Source organism: Periplaneta americana, chromosome 4 (genome assembly GCF_040183065.1).
Source record: "Periplaneta americana isolate PAMFEO1 chromosome 4, P.americana_PAMFEO1_priV1, whole genome shotgun sequence".
In the NCBI taxonomy this organism is placed as follows: Eukaryota; Metazoa; Arthropoda; class Insecta; order Blattodea; family Blattidae; genus Periplaneta; species Periplaneta americana.
In genome coordinates this window covers 25,510,385-25,529,245 of record NC_091120.1, presented here as the reverse complement: position 1 = coordinate 25,529,245, position 18,861 = coordinate 25,510,385, and the positions used below count along the sequence as shown (strand labels likewise).

The following is an 18,861-nucleotide window of genomic DNA, read 5'->3' as shown; positions in this document are numbered from 1 at the left end:
ATCTTATTTGTTCCTTTTAGCTATAGTTTGGGCTTCATTCCTTGTGTTTCTACTTTCTTTCTTCTTTACTTCTGTTTCCTACTTTCTCGCCTTCCTCTTCCTCATTCTCAAATGCTGATGAAGGGGAGAGAGACTGGCATTCAATAAGGAGCGAGTCCATCGCTGTGGAGTAACGATTAGCATGCCTGACCGTGTAACGAGCGGGCCCGGGTTCAAATCCTGGTTGGGACAAGTTACCTGGTTAACGTTTTTCCCTAGTTTTTCCCTCAACCCATTATGAACAAATGCTGGTAACTTTAAGCGCTGGACTCTGGATTAATTTCGCTGGCATTATCACCTTCATTTCACTCAGACGCTAGATAACCATCCCAGTTGATAAAGCGTCGTAAAATAACCAATTAAAATAAAATAGAGAGCGACAACTTGGTTTTAGAGTGAATAGCTAACAACCTTCACCTTAACAGCTAGTGACGTATGCTATGAAACATGCAGTCAGCGATTTAATGGCAGCGTCGAGACGGCCGGCGTTTCACATCTGCTCAGTAATCCGTTCTGCTCAGTTACAGGCACCGAAATAGCTAAGAGTATGTTACATGTGTAAACAAGTGAGAAAACCGAGGAAGATATACGTGGCGCTCTACTTCTGAGCTCAATTTCCTTCCCCACTTGCTGCTGATCAATAATCTGTAGTGTGAAAAATCACTCGCAGGCGAGATTATAAAGTATTTTTGAAGAACACTACTTAATACTGCTAAGGAATCGGCAGAGTACAGCAGAGTCCGTAGAGGCCAGTTTCTCTCTGATGCTTATCCAATTCACTGCGGGCTAAAGCAAGGAGATGCACTATCACCTTTACGTTTTAACTTCGCTCTAGAGCAGTGGTCGTCAGCACTCGCTGAAATGTGCAAAGGGTACGCGGTACCGTCGTGCAGCATGGAGAGATAGAGAGCATACCCGCTAGCAGTTACGGAGTGCACCATAGTGCACTGCGTTTTCCGCGGGTAAGAGATTCTAGCCCCAGAGTGCTCTGTGCTGATGACCCCTGCTCTAGAGCAGAGCTGGGCATCGGGAGCGGAACTAGTCTCTAAACGGGGACGCTTAATATTCATCCGTCACTGAATCAACGCTGCGCGGTGTTTGGCGGGGAAGAAAGGGGATGAAGAGAAATCATATGGCTCCCCGTGAGAGAGTAGAATCCGCTCTTGCTGCCCAGCCCTTCTCTAGAGTATGCCATTAGGAAAGTCCAAGATAACAGAGAGGGTTTGGAATTGAACGGATTACATCAGCTGCTTGTCTATGCGGATGACGTGAATATGTTAGGAGAAAATCCACAAACTATTAGGGGAAACACGGGAATTTTACTTGAAGCAAATGAAGAGATAGGTTTGGAAGTAAATCCCGAAAAGACAAAGTACATGATTATGTCTCGTGACCAGAACTCAGCACGAAATGGAAATATAAAAATTGGAAATTTATCCTTTGAAAAGGTGGAAAAGTTCAAATATCTTGGAGCAACAGTTACAAATATAAATGACAATCGGGAGGAAATTAAATGCAGAATAAATATGAAAAATGCCTGTTATTATTCGGTTGAGAAGCTTTTGTTATCCAGAGAAGGTATTAAACAGTTACAGGCCTATTACGGTTGTTCTGTATGGTTGTGGAACTTGAACTCTGACTTTGAGAGAGAAAGAGTTTTCGAGAATAAGGTGCTAAGGAAAATATATTTGGGGCTAAGAGGGATGAAGTTACAGGAGAATGGAGAAAGTTACACAACACAGAACTGCACGCATTTTATTTAGGGAAAAGTAGATCTATATACAGGGACATCATTTTATTTTTACTAACATTTTTAATATTAACCTGGCTATACCTTTCTATTAACGATTGAAACAGGAAACACCGTTTCCTACCCCTTCCACGACTGGAGTTCGATGATACTGGCGTAAAATACAAATCACTTTACTAGGTATAGGAGGGGAGAAAAGTAGTTCATCCATTTATGTAAACTAGGAAATATCGCAATTTTGAGTTTGATAATTTTCATTAGGTTTTTGTTTAATCAAAATACAGTACTGTATTAACACTTAGTGTTTTTACACACGAACTGAGCTATGCAGTGTATATTATACTGTCTACAGCACATTAGCGTACAATATAGAGAATGAAGTTAAATTGAAAAATAATCATAATATGGATATTTAAACACATTTTTGAAAATGGTGGCCGTTCATTTCGATACAGGCCTCAGTTCTTTTGTGCATATTATCGCACTATAGATTATTGTACCTAATTCCAATTACCAGTTTCGTCCTTCGTACGAATAACTCATGTTGAAATAATTCTGTTCCTACTCTATAAAAGAGTACCTTACGTACTGTAAATTCAATCTTCACTTCTGCCCGATCCGAAAAGATAAAATTACTCAGACATGCTATCTACTGTCCGTTCAAGTGGTTTTGTCGCAGGGTCGTAGAAAGGGGGGGAAATCACGTGACAGTTAATTACTTAACGAGGCCCTTTTATTTAAGTTATTTTAAATACTTGTATAATATTACGTAGACGTCCAATTCCTAACAGAAATTAATGTTTTCAGAAAACAGCTAAGATAGCCCAGCTACTAGACTTAAGAGAGGGGCGAACAGAAGCAGGTGGGGGAAACCGGAATGCGACGTAGGCAAATGGACGACAGTACCTGTGCGAAAATATGATTCAATATTGAAAACTCTTTCGTCACTGGAAAACGCGAACGTATTTCTGGAACGTACTATACTCACTAACTCAGTACTGCTTACGCGCCCCCAGCTCTGTGTCGTGAACGGTTGGAAGTTTACTAGTAGAAGTGGTGGGAGTGAAGTACATTCCAAAACTCAGGTACAATAAAAATTGAAGTAAAAATAAAATGATTTCCCTGTCTAAAGTAAAAAGCTCCAAATAAATATTATTTTGTGTTTTCAACCGTGAGTGAGACTTAATATTCCCAATGTCTCGGAACTATTTGCAGGCTTCAGAGAACAGTACAATCGAATAATTATTATATTATTTTGCGTCTCCAACCGTGTATTCAAACTTTATGTATCGACGAGGATAGGACCAAAATTTCCTGAGACCTGAAGCGTCGCGTGCTGTATCAGCTTGGTTATGTCTGCTCCAGTTGCTTGGGCTAGCCATAATAAGGGAGTCAACAAAAAGACGATCTTTCGAATCTTGAGCAATATAACCTTGCCGCAGCAACCTGCAAGTGGTTACAAAACGTTGGAAATATTAAACCTCAACACACGGCCGGAAACCCAAATTAATCATTTCTCAGAACACAACCTCCGCGAAAACATAAAGTCTCACAAACTGAAGCGCTGTTCTTAATTCACGCTTACATCTGCCAATGAATATTAAGTACAAAACGGCTGTGTAATGAATTACATAAATGCCGCGTTGCGCGCAGTAACGTTTCGCGTGCGTCAGTTGGTACAAGAGGATCGAGGCCACTTGTTTTATTTTTATCGCTTTCTTTAACTTTTGGACGCAAATGACGACGATGATCGGGAGAGACGCTGATGCGTCACAGACGAGTAGGGGTGATGGCACCGGCCCAAAATCCGTCCCTTTCTGGCGTCGCCGCTCCTCAACTACTTGCAACAACTTGCTGCGGTGGCACGCTGCCGACACCCACCTTACGGCGGGCAGGCTACCTGTGGACACCTGCCACGCTGACTCCACATTCTGGGCGCCATTTATAGACGCTCCAGCTCGACAACGGCCTTTGTAGCCCTGCTGGCGTACAGATAACGAAATGTAGCGGAGATGGCGTCTCGTGGAAATACAGACAAAGCTAACGAACGCTGTGAAAGTAGCGCTTTGTCCTAATTTAGGGCAGAACCAGAGTGTTTTGTGATGAAGAGTGACTAATTTTCCTCCCCTCTCTCGCAATCATTTCTGAGATTTATAAGCAACATTTAAAATGTGGTTAATAGCAGACATGAGAAGCTACATAAATACTTGCTCTGAAGTCGCCAAATTCAACAGGCTTACGCTGTAACCTATTTATGACCATGTGAATCAGCTTCGGTTAATGTAACCACCGGTTAAATTTGTCATCCAACACGCGATTAGACATTTTAACGATGCATCGATCTTGGCTAGTGCGTCAATCTTCTATTCAGGCGGTCCGGAATTCTGCTATCATTCCACCAACACTCTTCACCTTCCCCTCATTTCATTTATCATCTGCAAAAGCTAACGTTACGCTGAAGTGAAGTCTTGGGGATAATACGGGTTTTCGAAGCTAAAAGAAGAGATTGGGGCTCCGGGCATCTTCCGGAGATATGAGTATTTGTTCATCAGCATCACAGAAGATGCTCAATGTGATATCCATTTAAAAAAAAGAGCTTTCAGTATTCTGGAAGGCGGTATTATTAATAAAAAAAGTCTAATAAACATGTGTGCTAAAATTAATATCTTCTGAGATGCGAGTATTTGTTCATCAACATCACAGAAGATGCTCAATGTGATATCCATTTAAAAAAAGAGCTTTCAGTATTCTGGAAGGCGGTAGTATTAATAAAAAAAGTCTAATAAACATGTGTGCTAAAATTAATATCTTCTGAGATGTGAGTACTTGTTCATCAACATCATAGAAAATGCTCAATGTGAATTCAATTTAAAAAAGAGGTTTCAGTATTCTGGAAGGTGGTAGTATTAATAAAAAAGTCTAATAAACATGTGTGCTAAAATTCATATCTTCTGAGATATGAGTAGGCCTACTTGTTCACCAATATCACAGAAGATGCTCAATGTGATTTCCATTAAAAATAGAGATCTTTCAATATTCTGGAAGGTGGTAGTATTAATAAAAAAAGTCTAATAAACATGTGTGCTAGATTTAATATCTTCTGAGATGTGAGTACTTGTTCATCAACATCACAGAAGATGCTCAATGTGATTTCCATTTAAAAAATAAGAGCTTTCAGTATTCTGGAAGGTGGTAGTATTAATAAAAAGTCTAACAAACATGTGTGCTAAAATTAATATCTTCTGAGATATGAGTAGGCCTACTTGTTCACCAACATCACAGAAGATGCTCAATGTGATTTCCATTAAAAATAGAGATCTTTCAATATTCTGGAAGGTGGTAGTATTAATAAAAAAGCCTAATAAACATGTGTTATGAAATTAATATCTTCTGAGTTGTGAGTACGTGTTCATCAATATCACAGAAGATGCTCAATGTGATTTCCATTAAAAATAGAGATCTTTCAATATTCTGGAAGGTGGTAGTATTAATAAAAAAGTCTAATAAACATGTGTGCTAAAATTAATATCTTCTTCTGAGATATGAGTATTTGTTCATCAACATCACAGAAGATGCTCAATGTGATTTCCATTTATAAAAGACCTTTCAATATTCTGGAAGGTGGTAGTATTAATAAAAAAATTCTAATAAACATGTGTGCTAAAATTAATATCTTCTGAGATATGAGTACTTGTTCATCAACATCACAGAAGATGCTCAATGTGATTTCCATTTGAAAAAAGAGCTTTCAGTATTCTGGAAGGTGGTAGTATTAATAAAAAAGTCTAACAAACATGTGTGCTAAAATTAATATCTTCTGAGATGTGAGTACTTGTTCTTCAACATCACAGAAGATGCTCAATGTGATTTCCATTTAAAAAAGAGCTTTCAATATTCTGGAAGGTGGTAGTATTAATAAAAAAAAAGTCTAATAAACATGTGTGCTAAAATTAATATCTTCTGAGATGTGAGTACTTGTTCATCAACATCACAGAATTTGCTCAATGTGATTTCCATTTAAAAAATAAGAGCTTTCAGTATTCTGAAAGGTGGTAGTATCAATTAAAAAGTCTAATAAACATGTGCGCTAAATTTAATATCTTCTGAGATGTGAGTAGACCTACTTGTTCACCAACATCACAGAAGATGCTCAATGTGATTTCCATTAAAAATAGAGATCTTTCAATATTCTGGAAGGTGGCAGTATTAATAAAAAAAAAGCCTAATAAACATGTGTGCTGAAATTAATATCTTCTGAGATGTGAGTACTTGTTCATCAACATCACTGAAGATGCTCAATGTGATTTCCATTTAAAAAAGAGCTTTCAATATTCTGAAAGATGGTAGTATTAATGAAAAAAGTCTAATAAACATGTGTGCTAAAATTAATATCTTCTGAGATGTGAGTAATTGTTCATCAACATCACAGAATTTGCCAATGTGATTTCCATTTAAAAAATAAGAGCTTTCAGTATTCTGAAAGGTGGTAGTATTAATAAAAAAAGTCTAACAAACATGCGTGATAAAATTAATATCTTTAGAGATATGAGTACTTGTTCATCAACATCACAGAAGATGCTCAATGTGATTTCCATTAAAAATAGAGATCTTTCAATATTCTGGAAGGTGGCAGTATTAATAAAAAAAAGCCTAATAAACATGTGTGCTGAAATTAATATCTTCTGAGATGTGAGTACTTGTTCATCAACATCACAGAAGATGCTCAATGTGATTTCCATTTAAAAAAGAGCTTCCAATATTCTGAAAGATGGTAGTATTAATGAAAAAAGTCTAATAAACATGTGTGCTAAAATTAATATCTTCTGAGATATGAGTACTTGATCACCAACATCACAGAAGATGCTCAATGTGACTTCCATTACTTCCTTTCTAAATACAAAGTTTGACGCGTCTGAGCTTTTTGTTCAAAATCCCCTCATTCAACTTTAATTGAAATTATCTGTTACTTTTGAAAAACTCTTTCTGCATTTCTATTGACTTAGGCGACTTTTTACGAAGAGAGAGAGAGATTTATTCAAATGACAACGACTCATTAAATTAGATTATTTGTGGCAAATTGACTCTCATACTGTATTATTTTCTGACCTCAAATAATACTTGAAAGAAAGGAAGATAGAGAGTGATAATGATGTGATGTAAGCAATGAATGGCTGATTTCAGTCAATAATTGAGTACCTCCGTGGAGAAAGATTGGATGTAACATGTTGCCCAAGTGTTACATCCAACAGAGGTACTCAATTACCTAATTTTATTTCAGAAGGATAGGAAAAGCTTTCGAATCGTGCCAAGAACTGTACTGAGTTAAAGGAATACTGTGTTATTTTAATAAGTAACAATCAAGTTCTACAATTTATTTATCAACCTCTGCTCGTAAAGTAAATTGTCTCTAACTAAAGGCTGGTTCACAATAAACCGGAAACGAGAATCGGAACGAAAACGAAAACGTTAAAATTGTTAAAATGTGTACATTTAAATGTGAGCATTCACAATTAACGAAAAGCTTGCCGGAGCCCGGGATCGGGAACGGAGAGTTGGCCAAGTTTCAACTTTGGCGTTCACGTTTCCGATCACAGCCCACTAGATTCATTTTATTGTCATCTAAAAGCTATTTCGTCGTCGTATATTTTGTAGCAAGAAGACCGTGACATAACCTATGCATTATTTTGTTCTGTGCTGTGCATCATGGAGCAAGTTTTATTTGATGAGATTCTAATATTGAGTGTTGAGGAAAATCCTCACGTTTACGATAAGCGACGCGCCTCGTATAAAGATGAGAAAATGAAGGAGAATACGTGGCTTTCAATAGCTGCATCTTTGAACACCGATCGTAAGTGAATCATATTTTATTACTGTATTAGTTGTATTAAACACTACATATTCATGCTCCAATTCAATAACTACTGTTGTGTTCATTTTTGTTCTATTACAAATGTTTCTTCTCTAATTATTTTACGTTATGGTAGACTTAAAATAGGTTGTGATAACAAAGATGCATGGGCATATTTATAGTACCGTATCTAATGAAATGTTTCACTTGAAATTTCGAAGTTGGTTAACCTGTGTTTATGTAGGCTGCCTTGTACTCATGAGAGAACGCCATTGGTCAATTATACACAAATAACATCAGAATGCGTAATGCGACTTTACATATCGTTATTGACATGCATATCGATATGCATAGTCTTTACGTTCTCGGTTTATTGTGAATCAAAAATTTTTATATTAACATCCTCTGCTTCTCGTTTTCATTCTGGTTCTCGTTCCCGGTTTATTGTGAACCAGCCTTAAGCCATAAGTTGAGCCTGCTTCTCATGATCCATCCCAACAGAGAGCAGCCCAGAGAGGAGCGTGAGCTTGGCGGAGCCGATCCCAGTGGAGGACACGGTGGGGCCGACCATCAGCAGCACGGGGGACTGCCCCCCGGAGTTATACAACCTGACGCAGCTGGCTGAAGTGAGCCTGGCAGCGGCGGCGGGCCACCTCTTCAGCCACCACGACATGCTGCACTGCGACCCCGGGGCGGCGCCCGACGAAGGGACGGACGTGGGGCAAGTAGGTGACAGTAAGGCCTGGTGACGTCAACCATCCCATTAAACGCGACAATTTAGAATACATTTACCTAGACGCAGATTTGATTATGAAAAATTTGAAGCTTGGTAGCTTGTACGTAAAGTATATCAAAGCAAATAATTCAGTCACAAGACAGGAGTGACAGAGTAATGGAAAATGGCTGAAAGACGAATCGAATCACAGAATCCGAGGAGCGCAGCAAATCGAGCTTGTAATACCAGAATTAGAGCCTCTTCAGACAAGGCCACTTCTAGAAGCGCTGCCGCTTGTGACCAATGGATTTAAATGGAGGCCTTCAGACACAGCCACAGCCACAGAATAGTAACGCTGCAGACGCTCTGAGTGGTTGGCTTGCCGCTGGTGGCAGTCACTAAAAGTGGTGCGTCCCGTCACGATACGTAGAATTAAATGGTAGGTTTCAGAAGGGGTCACAGCCAGGCCACTATTTGAGTGGCAAGCCACCAGTTCCTCACACAGAGCTTGTAATATCAGAGTGCCCAAATTTCATGATACAATTTAAACAAAACTTATTGTTTCGGCAATTACACAAGTCCATTGTTCTTCGCAATTGAAGAAGTTGATTATAATAATAATAATAATAATAATAATGATTTATTTTAGCTGGCAGAGTTAAGGCCGTAAGGCCTTCTCTTCCACACAACCAGCAAAAAGTGTATATACATATGCATGAACTTACAAAGAATTCAACAATTTGATTTAGATGAGAGTTACATGTATACAAGAGTTATTTACGAATTAAACAACAAAATACTATGAACTATTAATTAAACACTGAAATAAACTGGGTAGCAGAATTAAACTAAAATACATAAAATGTTAATATATTTCAAATTATATTAGATAATAGAAAGAGATTATTATGAGACAATTTTGAAAATGCAGCACAATCAGGATGATGTCTAAAGAAAAAAAGCAACAGTGTAGTCAGTAATATTTTAAATCAGTATGATTGGAGTGAAATGCTAATAAGGTTATCTTTTAAGCTGTTCTTAAAGGTGTTTGTTGTCTTGCAGCCCCTAATACTTTGTGACAAGGAATTCCATTGACGCGAGGTGGATATTGTAAAAGATGAGGAATAACAAGATGTTCTATGAAGAGGTATATTTAGCGTGCCACAGATAAGTGATCTGGTATTTACGTCGTGGTTAGAGTATAGATAAGAGAAACGAGACGAAAGGTAATTTGGTGTTGAGGTGTGCAGAATTCGAAAGAGTAAAGACAAAGAGTGTAAAGTTCTGCGTTCTTTAAGTCGGAGCCACGAGAGACTTGCGAAGGACGGTGATATGTGATCATATCGTCGGATGTTGCACACGTATCTGATGCACATATTCTGAGCTCGCTGTAACTTGACTGACAGTTCAGAACTTAGATCACTTAACAAAACGTCACAATAATCGAAGTGCGGCATTACTAGGGTTTGTACTAGGGTAAGTTTTAGTTGCTGGGGCAAGAAGTTTCTCAGGCGACTCAAAGAGTGAAAGGAGGAACAGATTTTCTTTATCGTTTCTTTAACTTGAAAATTGCAACTTAGATTATTATCAAAAAAGAAGCCAAGATTTTTTACGACAGATGAATAAGGGATTACAAATTGGTCTAAGTCAAAATGACAAGTTATGAGTAGAGACGAGAATTCCATGTAAATGCATGTTTTTATAGGAACATAGAACATAGGTCAAACTTAGTACTTATCCATTTGATTAGTTTTGGGTTCCAAATATGTGTACTTTTTCCGTGTATATTTGCATGTTTTGGCCTTTTTTAGGGATAAAAAACACGCATAACGCATATTTAAGCAATTTTTAGCATAATAATTCATATAATATACATTATATTCAGTTTAAATGCATGTTTTAATAGTTTTGAGTGGACACCTCAGTTTCTCGATTTTTATAACCATCATTTTAGTTTCAGGAATCAGGGTTGAAGAAGGAAAAGAAAAGAAAACTAAACAACAGAAAAAGGTTCATTCAAGTTTTCATCCATAACTTCTTGCAATGTAGGGAGGTCATTCTCTGCCTACAAAACCATATTGACTGACAAGTGCAGGAACCTCACAGGAACCAATTTAGAAATGTTGTTAGTTGTTAATTGTGCAAAAAAAGTGAAAAGAAATAAGAAATTTAGAACAAAAATGAAAGTGCATATTTTAATGTGTTTTTCGCTTGATCGTGCATGTTTCATAGTTTGGTAGTGCATGTACGCATGCATATTTTGGGATTTTATAGTGCATGAAATTCTCGTCTTTAGTTATAAGAAAAATGACAAAACTAATCAAACAAATTTGATGCTCGTAGTGTGTGCATATGATTTTTCAAACGGATCTAAGTCGAGACTTAAGAGAGTCTGTTAAATAAACTTACACAGTTATCTATGGGCTTGAAAAGGATAAATTGAAACTTGAATAAAGCAAGTTAAAATCTTAAGAAAAAACTACTTAGGACACTTTAGAATCTATCTCTTCAGTTGATTATATCAATCGACAATAGGCCTACTATTCAAGAAAAATAGAATTGGTTATTTCTTACATACCAGTTTCTCATTCTCAATATTTCACTTCACGGAAGCTTACTGTGGTCACGTTTGGTCTCCACTGCGAATGTAACTTGATTTAAAACCAGAACTCCAAGTCTGTGCCCGTGTTTAAAGTAAAAAGCAATTATTATTTTTACAATTTTGCGGACTATCATGCACTCAGTTGGTATCATATACTTTTCTAAATCATTCCTTATAAGCTTTCATATGAATTATTTCAGTTGTTTATTTTATTAGAACATAATTGCGTCAAAATCTAAAGACTAAAAAAAAAATACTTTTTTTTTTTTGTTAATTAGTCTTCAGCTTATGAAACACCACATATTTTAAAATAGGTACGCCTTCACACTAGAGTAGGACCTAAAAAATTCCTGTCTTTATTTTATTTATGTATTCATATAGGTCTATTAAACTTATTCCATTTCATGATGTTCGCTCACTTAATATTGCATGTGGCGGTGCTCAAATTTTTAAAACGTTGAGGATCCCTGCTCTAGGTAATTATTGGATAGATTGTATTTGGTCTTTTTGTTTGCTAATGGGGGCACCTGGCTTTCATTATTCATCCATATAAAGCCAGTTCTGCAGACCAATTTACCGACAGAGTCGTTGCCCAGAATGCGCTATAATAATAATAATAATAATAATAATAATAATAATAATAATAATAATAATAATGATTTATTTTAGCTGACAGAGTTAAGGCCGTAAGGCCTTCTCTTCCACTCAACCAGCAAAAAGTGTATATACATATGCATGAACTTACAAAGAATTCAACAATTTGATTGAGATGAGAGTTACATGTATACAAGAATTATTTACGAATTAAACAACAAAATACTATGAACTATTAATTAAACACTGAAATAAACTGTGTAGCAGAATTAAACTAAAATACATAGAATGTTAATATATTTCAAATAATATTAGATAATAGAAAGAGATTATTATGAGACAATTTTGAAAATACAGCACAATCAGGATGATATCTAAAGAAAAAAAGCAACAGTGTAGTCAGTGATAGTTTAAAGCAGTATGATTGGAGTGAAATGCTAATAAGGTTATCTTTTAAGCTGTTCTTAAAGGTGTTTGTTGTCTTGCAGCCCCTGATACTTTGTGATAAGGAATTCCATTGACGCGAGGTGGATATTGTAAAAGATGAGGAATAACAAGATGTTCTATGAAGAGGTATATTTAGCGTGCCACAGATAAATGATCTGGTATTTACGTCGTGGTTAGAGTATAGATAAGAGAAACGAGACGAAAGGTAATTTGGTGTTGAGGTGTGCAGAATTCGAAAGAGCAATGACAAAGAGGCTGGTGTACGCTACACCCGTGATGATGATGATGATGATGATGATGATGATGATGATAATTATGATGATGATGATGACGATGTTGGAGATTTGTTGGGATGACACAGGGGAACCAGAACACTCGGAGAAAACCCCTTAGATCACGGGCTTGCCCAACACAAGTTATTAATTAATACATATAAGGAGCACTCGAAAGAGTATTAAGTATGACTTTTATATAAGTTGATCTTGTCACTGTCACATTAGTCACTGTAGTCTGTTATGGATTTTGTTCTTTTTCCACACATTATAATGTGATAGCGTTCGCACTTTCGGTCGCACAGTGAGCAAATGCAGTCGTCGTCTGGATGGTGGAATCTTTGCGTCCTACATATCTTGTGGTGGAAGCCGTGGATAGCGAGTCTGGTTACCACGTGTCTTTGGTCCTGGCACGTCTCTGTCCACTTCCGGTCCGTCATTGCGGTTGTACAATAGAAGTCCGGGTCGATGTCTTCTTGCTTCCTACGCCGTGTCTCCAGGTGTGCTTGATATGGGCCTGTTGATGGTAGCATTAGTTCCAGCCTGAGGTCCTCTATGAAGAAACTTTCTTTGGCCAGCACGTAGACGATCCTGGTAGGGGACTGCTTTCCTACTCCTAGGACTCTCTTCAGGAACCTTGCCTTCACATTTTCTAACTTTGCAAGGTCGTTGTTCGTCAGTTTCTCCCATATTAATTCTATTCCATAGGAGGCAATCGGTGTTATAACTGCATGAAATAATGACATAGCTGTGGTCAGGGAGAGTTTGCCGATGTTCTGAATTCTGTTTATGGCTTTCGTGGCTGCCGTTGCTCTTTCCTGGATATGTATCCTGTAGGAAGTCATTGTCGGTTGCAAGTATACACCTAGGTAACGAAAGGTGTTCACGGTCTCCAGCATATCTCCTTGCAAGGTAAATTTCTCGTCTTTTGCTGGTTTTCCTCCCTTTCTGAAAACCATATGCACTGTTTTTTCTTTGTTGATCTCGAAGCTGTTTTTGCAGGCCCACTGTTCGAGCCTCTCGAGTGCTGTTTGCAGATCGCTCTTGCAGTGCGACCCTAGAGCCATGTCGTCTGCATACATTATTAACTTCACTGTGGGTAGGTCCTTAACTATGTCTATGATGTCTGCTGTTAAGATGTTGAACAGCAGGGGGCTCATAGGGTCACCCTGCGGTACGCCGTTTGTCTGTCTGACCTTTTCGGATAGGACTGCGCCGTCGTTAATAATAATGTGGTTATATGTCAGAAGAGCCTCAATCATAATGGCTAGGGGGTGTGTGTCTCCCAACATCTGTTTTAGCTTGTTTATGAGGATGTTCCGATTGACTAAGTCGAACGCTTTCCTATAGTCAATGAAGACAGCGTGATATTTGCCTTTCTTGTATCTAAGGGTCTGCTCTGCTTCTTCTTGTAGAACTTTCACCGCTTGTAAAGTGCTCCTTTTTTCTCGAAAGCCGAATTGACAGTCTGGGATGAATTTGTCCACTTCCATGATCAGTCTTTTAGTTAAGATTTTAGAGAAGATCTTATATATAGTGTTCTGTAGAGCTATGCCCCTGTAAGAGTTAGGGTCTTCAGTGTGCCCTTTCCCTTTATACAATATTGTCAATTGGGCCGTTCTCCAGCTGTCGGGGATTGACCCGGTTTTCAAGCATTGATTAAATAGCTTTTTCCATATGGGCAGTAGCAGTTCTTGTGTTTCCTTTAGGTGCTCTGCGTATATGCTGTCCGGTCCTGCTGCCTTTCCCTTCTTTGCAGTCATGATAGCTTCCTGGATTTCGTTTGCGGTGATCAGGATGCTTGCTTCTGGTATGCTGTTTGTAGCTTTGACTTGGTAGGCTGTATCTGCGCCGTTCCTGTTCAAGTTATAAGTCGAGGGTACGCCGGTAATCGAATCCGGGTCCACAGGATTATAAGTCTAGCATTCTAGCCACTGGACCACCGGGACGGCCATATTTGGACTATTATGGTTCAAATTTTCATAGTTAAACATTAGAAACTGTATTTGGGGATTTTATGAAGTAAAAACGTCTATATCGAAAGGTCACTATGTGTTAGAATCATGTATTTAGAACCTACGACAAACTCTTCGGAACCGAAGTTCCAATGCCAATTTCTTTCTGACTGCTTGCAACTATTAATGTGTTATAAATAAATGCTTTGATGATTATTCTGCGTTCCTCAGTTTCTTATTACGATCGTGGCGACATGAAAGGAGTAACGGTTGACTATACAGTAATTGTTGTATCGGCGGCATTAACCCTTAAATTGACAAAGTATCCTATAGGATACAACAGGTTAATAGGCTATATGCTATAATTTTAATAGAACAATAGAAAAAAAATTGGTAGAAAAATTAAAATTTCACAATACCATAATACTGTACAACATATAAAATATGTACATGTTGTTGTTGTTGTTGTTGTTGTTGTTATCCAATGCCGGGCTTTGGCAACGAAGCCATTAGCGTTCTTGCTCTCCAATATTTCTCTGTGGTGGATTCATCAGGTAGAATTTCACAGGTTTGTAGATGATCTTCAGTCATTTCTTCTTCTTTGTTGCATAGAGGGCAATTTGGATTTGTGTAAATTCCTATTTTATTCAAGTGTTTGGCCAAATAATCGTGTTCTGTAAGCAGTCTGAATTTTGCTACTGCAGATTTACGTGGGATTTCTGGAATAATTTCTAGTTTTTTTTATTAAAATGCTCCATTTTTGATCTTTGGCTTTGGTACATAGTGCTTGGTTTTGCTTGATTTTATATTTATTTTTAATTAGTCTTTTGATGGATGTAAAAGGTAGGCTTGTATTTGTATTCTGAATGAAATTGGATCCTTTTTTGGCAAGAAAGTCAGCAGTTTCATTTCCATTGTACATTGCGATAGTTGTTTTCTTTACAGTCCGACAAGTTTTAATAAACTAGTGTGAGAAATGAAGTTTTACCAATTTAAGGGTTAAGAAAGACGCTGAATGTAACTCTAAAGAAAAAATGCAAAGCGATTTTAATGATGTTATGTTTCATTTCAATGAGAAAAACTGTAGCACAGAGTTTTTAATTCACGAGCCGCCACTGACAGCAGCAGCTGTATTAATGAAGTATAGATGTTTGTGCAGAGCGAAGTGCACGGCTGTCCGGACTGCGGCAAGCGCTACAGCACCTCCAGCAACCTGGCCCGGCACCGTCAGACGCACCGCTCGCTGGGCGACAAGAAGGCCAGGAGATGCCCTCACTGCGACAAGGTGTACGTGTCCATGCCGGCCTTCTCCATGCACGTGAGGACCCACAACCAGGGCTGCAAGTGTCCCTACTGCGGCAAGTGCTTCTCCCGTCCCTGGCTCCTCCAGGGACACATCCGAACTCACACGGGTACAGTATCAGATGACAGAAAGTGAATAATTCCACTACAGTAGAGCCTCTTTAGTTTCCGGCGTGGCTTCGCCTACCGCACTGTCGTTACAGGTTGGCGCCACGTGCTCGCATAGTTGCCATCGCGTCTTTTGTTTGATATTATAACAGTAAATGTGACAATGTTGCAACTCCCTCCAACAGTATAACGTCACCAGTATCGAATCTCACGCAAGCATCAAGCCAGCTAACTCGTACCGCTTACTGATTGGGTGCCGGAAACTACGGCGAACTCTACTATAGTATTTGAAGAGTCCACTGCAAGAAATGTTAAATTTTATGTTTTATTTAACGACGCTCGCAACTGCAGAGGTTATATCAGCGTCGCCGGATGTGCCGGAATTTTATCCCGCAGGAGTTCTTTTACATGCCAGTAAATCTACTGGCATGAGCTTGTCGGATTTAAGCACACTTAAATGCCATCGACCTGGCCCGGGATCGAACCCGCAACCTTGGGCATAGAAGGCCAGCGCTATACCAACTCGCCAACCAGGTCGACCACTGCAAGAATGATGGATGTCATTTGGAATACATTTTGCAGGAGAAGCAATTGAAAGTTTGAAATGCTTAGCGCTCAAAGCTTAACTGTGATTTTCCAATCATTACTGGACAATGACTATCAGTGTTAATGCCATATAACTCTCTATGTACATTCTATATGTCTTTAGCTATGCATTGGCAGTCTTGGTTCATTTTCGACAAGAAAGTGACATCCATCATTCTTGCAGTGGACTCTTCATTTGTAAGTTTCCTCTAAAAATGTGTTCACAAATGCTATAAAATGACAGCACCAATACTCTTCTATTACAGTAAGAGATAGTAGTAGTAGTAGTAGTAGTAGTAGTAGTAGTAGTAGTAGTAGTAGTAGTAGTAGTAGTAGTAGTAATAGTAACAGGCAACCACATCATAAAACCAGCACATTTCAGCCGCACTGTTTGAGATGCACACACAAACATCTACCATGACGGATAGGTAAGGGAGGACTAGTTCCATGGCCTGCACGTTCGCCCGACTTTAATCCTTTATATTTTTATATGTAGGGATACCTAACAGTCCTAGTTCATGCAACAACATTCCAAATTAAGAGACACTTCATCAACGTATTGCAGGAGCCTGCGAAACTATTCGACACCGTCCTGGCATTTTCGAAAGAATGGAACAGTCCATGATCCGACGTGATCATGCGTTGGAAAGCGGGCGGAGGACATCTTGAGCATTTGTTGTGAACTGAGAGTTTAAAACGTTGTAAATTTGTCATTTTAAATGTATACTATTTCATCATATTATTGTGATGTACCGAAGTACGTATGATATTTCCGTGCAGGAATTCTGCATTACCATATTATGATGAAGGATGGATGGGGCGGAGAAAAATTCTCTCCTGCACCGGGACTCGAACCCGAGTTTTCGGCTCTATGTGCTGACGCTTTATCCATTAAGGAGGGAATGTGATAATCTACGTAAAGATTAATTATAATATCAAATAGTCTGTTTTATTTTCAGTCTATCACTTATCAAGTTATGGCAGCAGAAGTAGATTCTGTTACATCACTACAATATATTAATATGCATCACGAATATTTTCGACTTTTTTGTGTAAGTCATCTTCAGGTGAATGTAATTTACTGACAGACAAGTACAATTGAACGTAGGTGAAAAGATATAAAGATAAAAACATAGCCTATATAAAAACACAAGTAAAAATTCACAAGTAAAAATTTAACCTTGCTCGCTCATTTTAAAGAGGTTAAATGGCGTCAAACATAGTATTAAATTAAAGTAAAGCATTCAGATAAAAACATTCCAGTAAAATATGGTTGTAATTAGAGTATATTTTAAATGGCAAACAATGTGCCGAAGTTGAAGAATTAAAATGGTTTAAAATATATTAAACTGAAGGCTGAGGCTTGTTCATATATATTGTAATGATGTAACAGAATCTACTTCTGCTGCCATAACTTGATAAGTGATAGACTGAAAATAAAACAGGCTATTTGATAATATAATTCTCGAACTTATCTGAACTCTCAATATGACATTTAAATTTAAAGATTAATTGTTTGGTCCTACAGTGCATATTACTGTGGAATCCCGGCCACCAAGCCACTCTATTGAGTGCGCTCCTTGTATAATGACAGTTGACTTAATATAAAATTTCAACATACATGTCGAACTTCGAGTCATGACACTAAGGAAAAAAAAACGCTGGAGAGGGATTCGATCCGGTGCTGTGGATTGAACTTCGGCGTAGCTCAATGGTTAGAGCAACGTAGAACCAAGGATCCGGGTTCGATCCCTGGCGCCGGAGCGAATTTTTCTCCTCTAATATCAATGGAATGTGATAAGCTTGACGATAACTACATCGTGATTTTATTTCGCAGGAGAGAAGCCGTTCAAGTGTTCCATCTGCACGAAGGCCTTCGCAGACAAATCCAACCTACGTGCCCACGTGCAGACGCACTCTCACACCAAGCCGCACGTTTGTGGGCGCTGCGGGAAGGCCTTCGCGCTCAAGTCCTACCTGTACAAGCACGAGGAGTCCTCCTGCATGAGGCTGCACGGCAAGCCTCCGTCCTCGCCGCCCCTGACCGTGCCGCTGCCGGGCAGAATCCTCGGCATCGCCATCACCGTGTGAGGACGTCGTGTGAGTGCGCGATGTACGTTATCAAAGATTCTAAACTTGAGGTTTTCGATACGGAAACTCTCGATACAAGGTGGTCTTTCAAGACAATAAATATTCTGCAGGTGTTAACAGAAATCTGACCGACTCATCTTAAACATATTACTATGGCTTACATATACCTATAACAACAAAATTGAGGGTTCCGTACAACGACGTCCTTTTAAGTAAAACTTTTTTGATTTACTGTTTCCGATGGGGGAAGAAAGAAATACCGCTTTGATGTCTGTACATTAAAACGACGAATAAGAAAATAATTCAGGAATCACTGCAGTAAATAAAGGATGCGGCAAAACATCCTTCCTAATTTAAAGTTTAAATAAAGAACAGATGGATCAAAATAAGGAAACTGTATTAATATGAATTGTATCTAAACAGTGGGAAATTTAGGTTTACATGCGTTGCCATAGCGATATCAAATGACATGCGCAAAACAACAAGAATTGAATAAGACAATGAATACACGGAGTTGACATTCAATTAGTGCAAATTGTAATCTGTAACGAAT

The 18,861-nt window shown here is 38.4% G+C and overlaps 1 protein-coding gene across 2 annotated transcripts in view; it reads left to right on the top strand.

Moving 5' to 3' along the window:
* LOC138697629 (transcriptional repressor scratch 2-like) overlaps positions 1–18,434 on the top strand; it is a 45,586-nt gene extending 27,152 nt beyond the window's left edge. The window contains exons 3-5 of one of the 2 annotated variants that reach the window (XM_069823043.1): positions 8,139–8,362; positions 15,382–15,634; positions 18,055–18,434. In XM_069823043.1, coding sequence (XP_069679144.1) covers positions 8,139–8,362; positions 15,382–15,634; positions 18,055–18,308 — 731 coding nt within the window. In that variant the 3' untranslated portion in view covers positions 18,309–18,434. Of the gene's footprint in view, positions 1–8,138; positions 8,363–15,369; positions 15,635–18,054 lie in introns of both variants that reach the window. The other variant, XM_069823042.1, reaches the window with a different exon arrangement.
* The last annotated feature ends 427 nt before the right edge of the window (positions 18,435–18,861 follow it).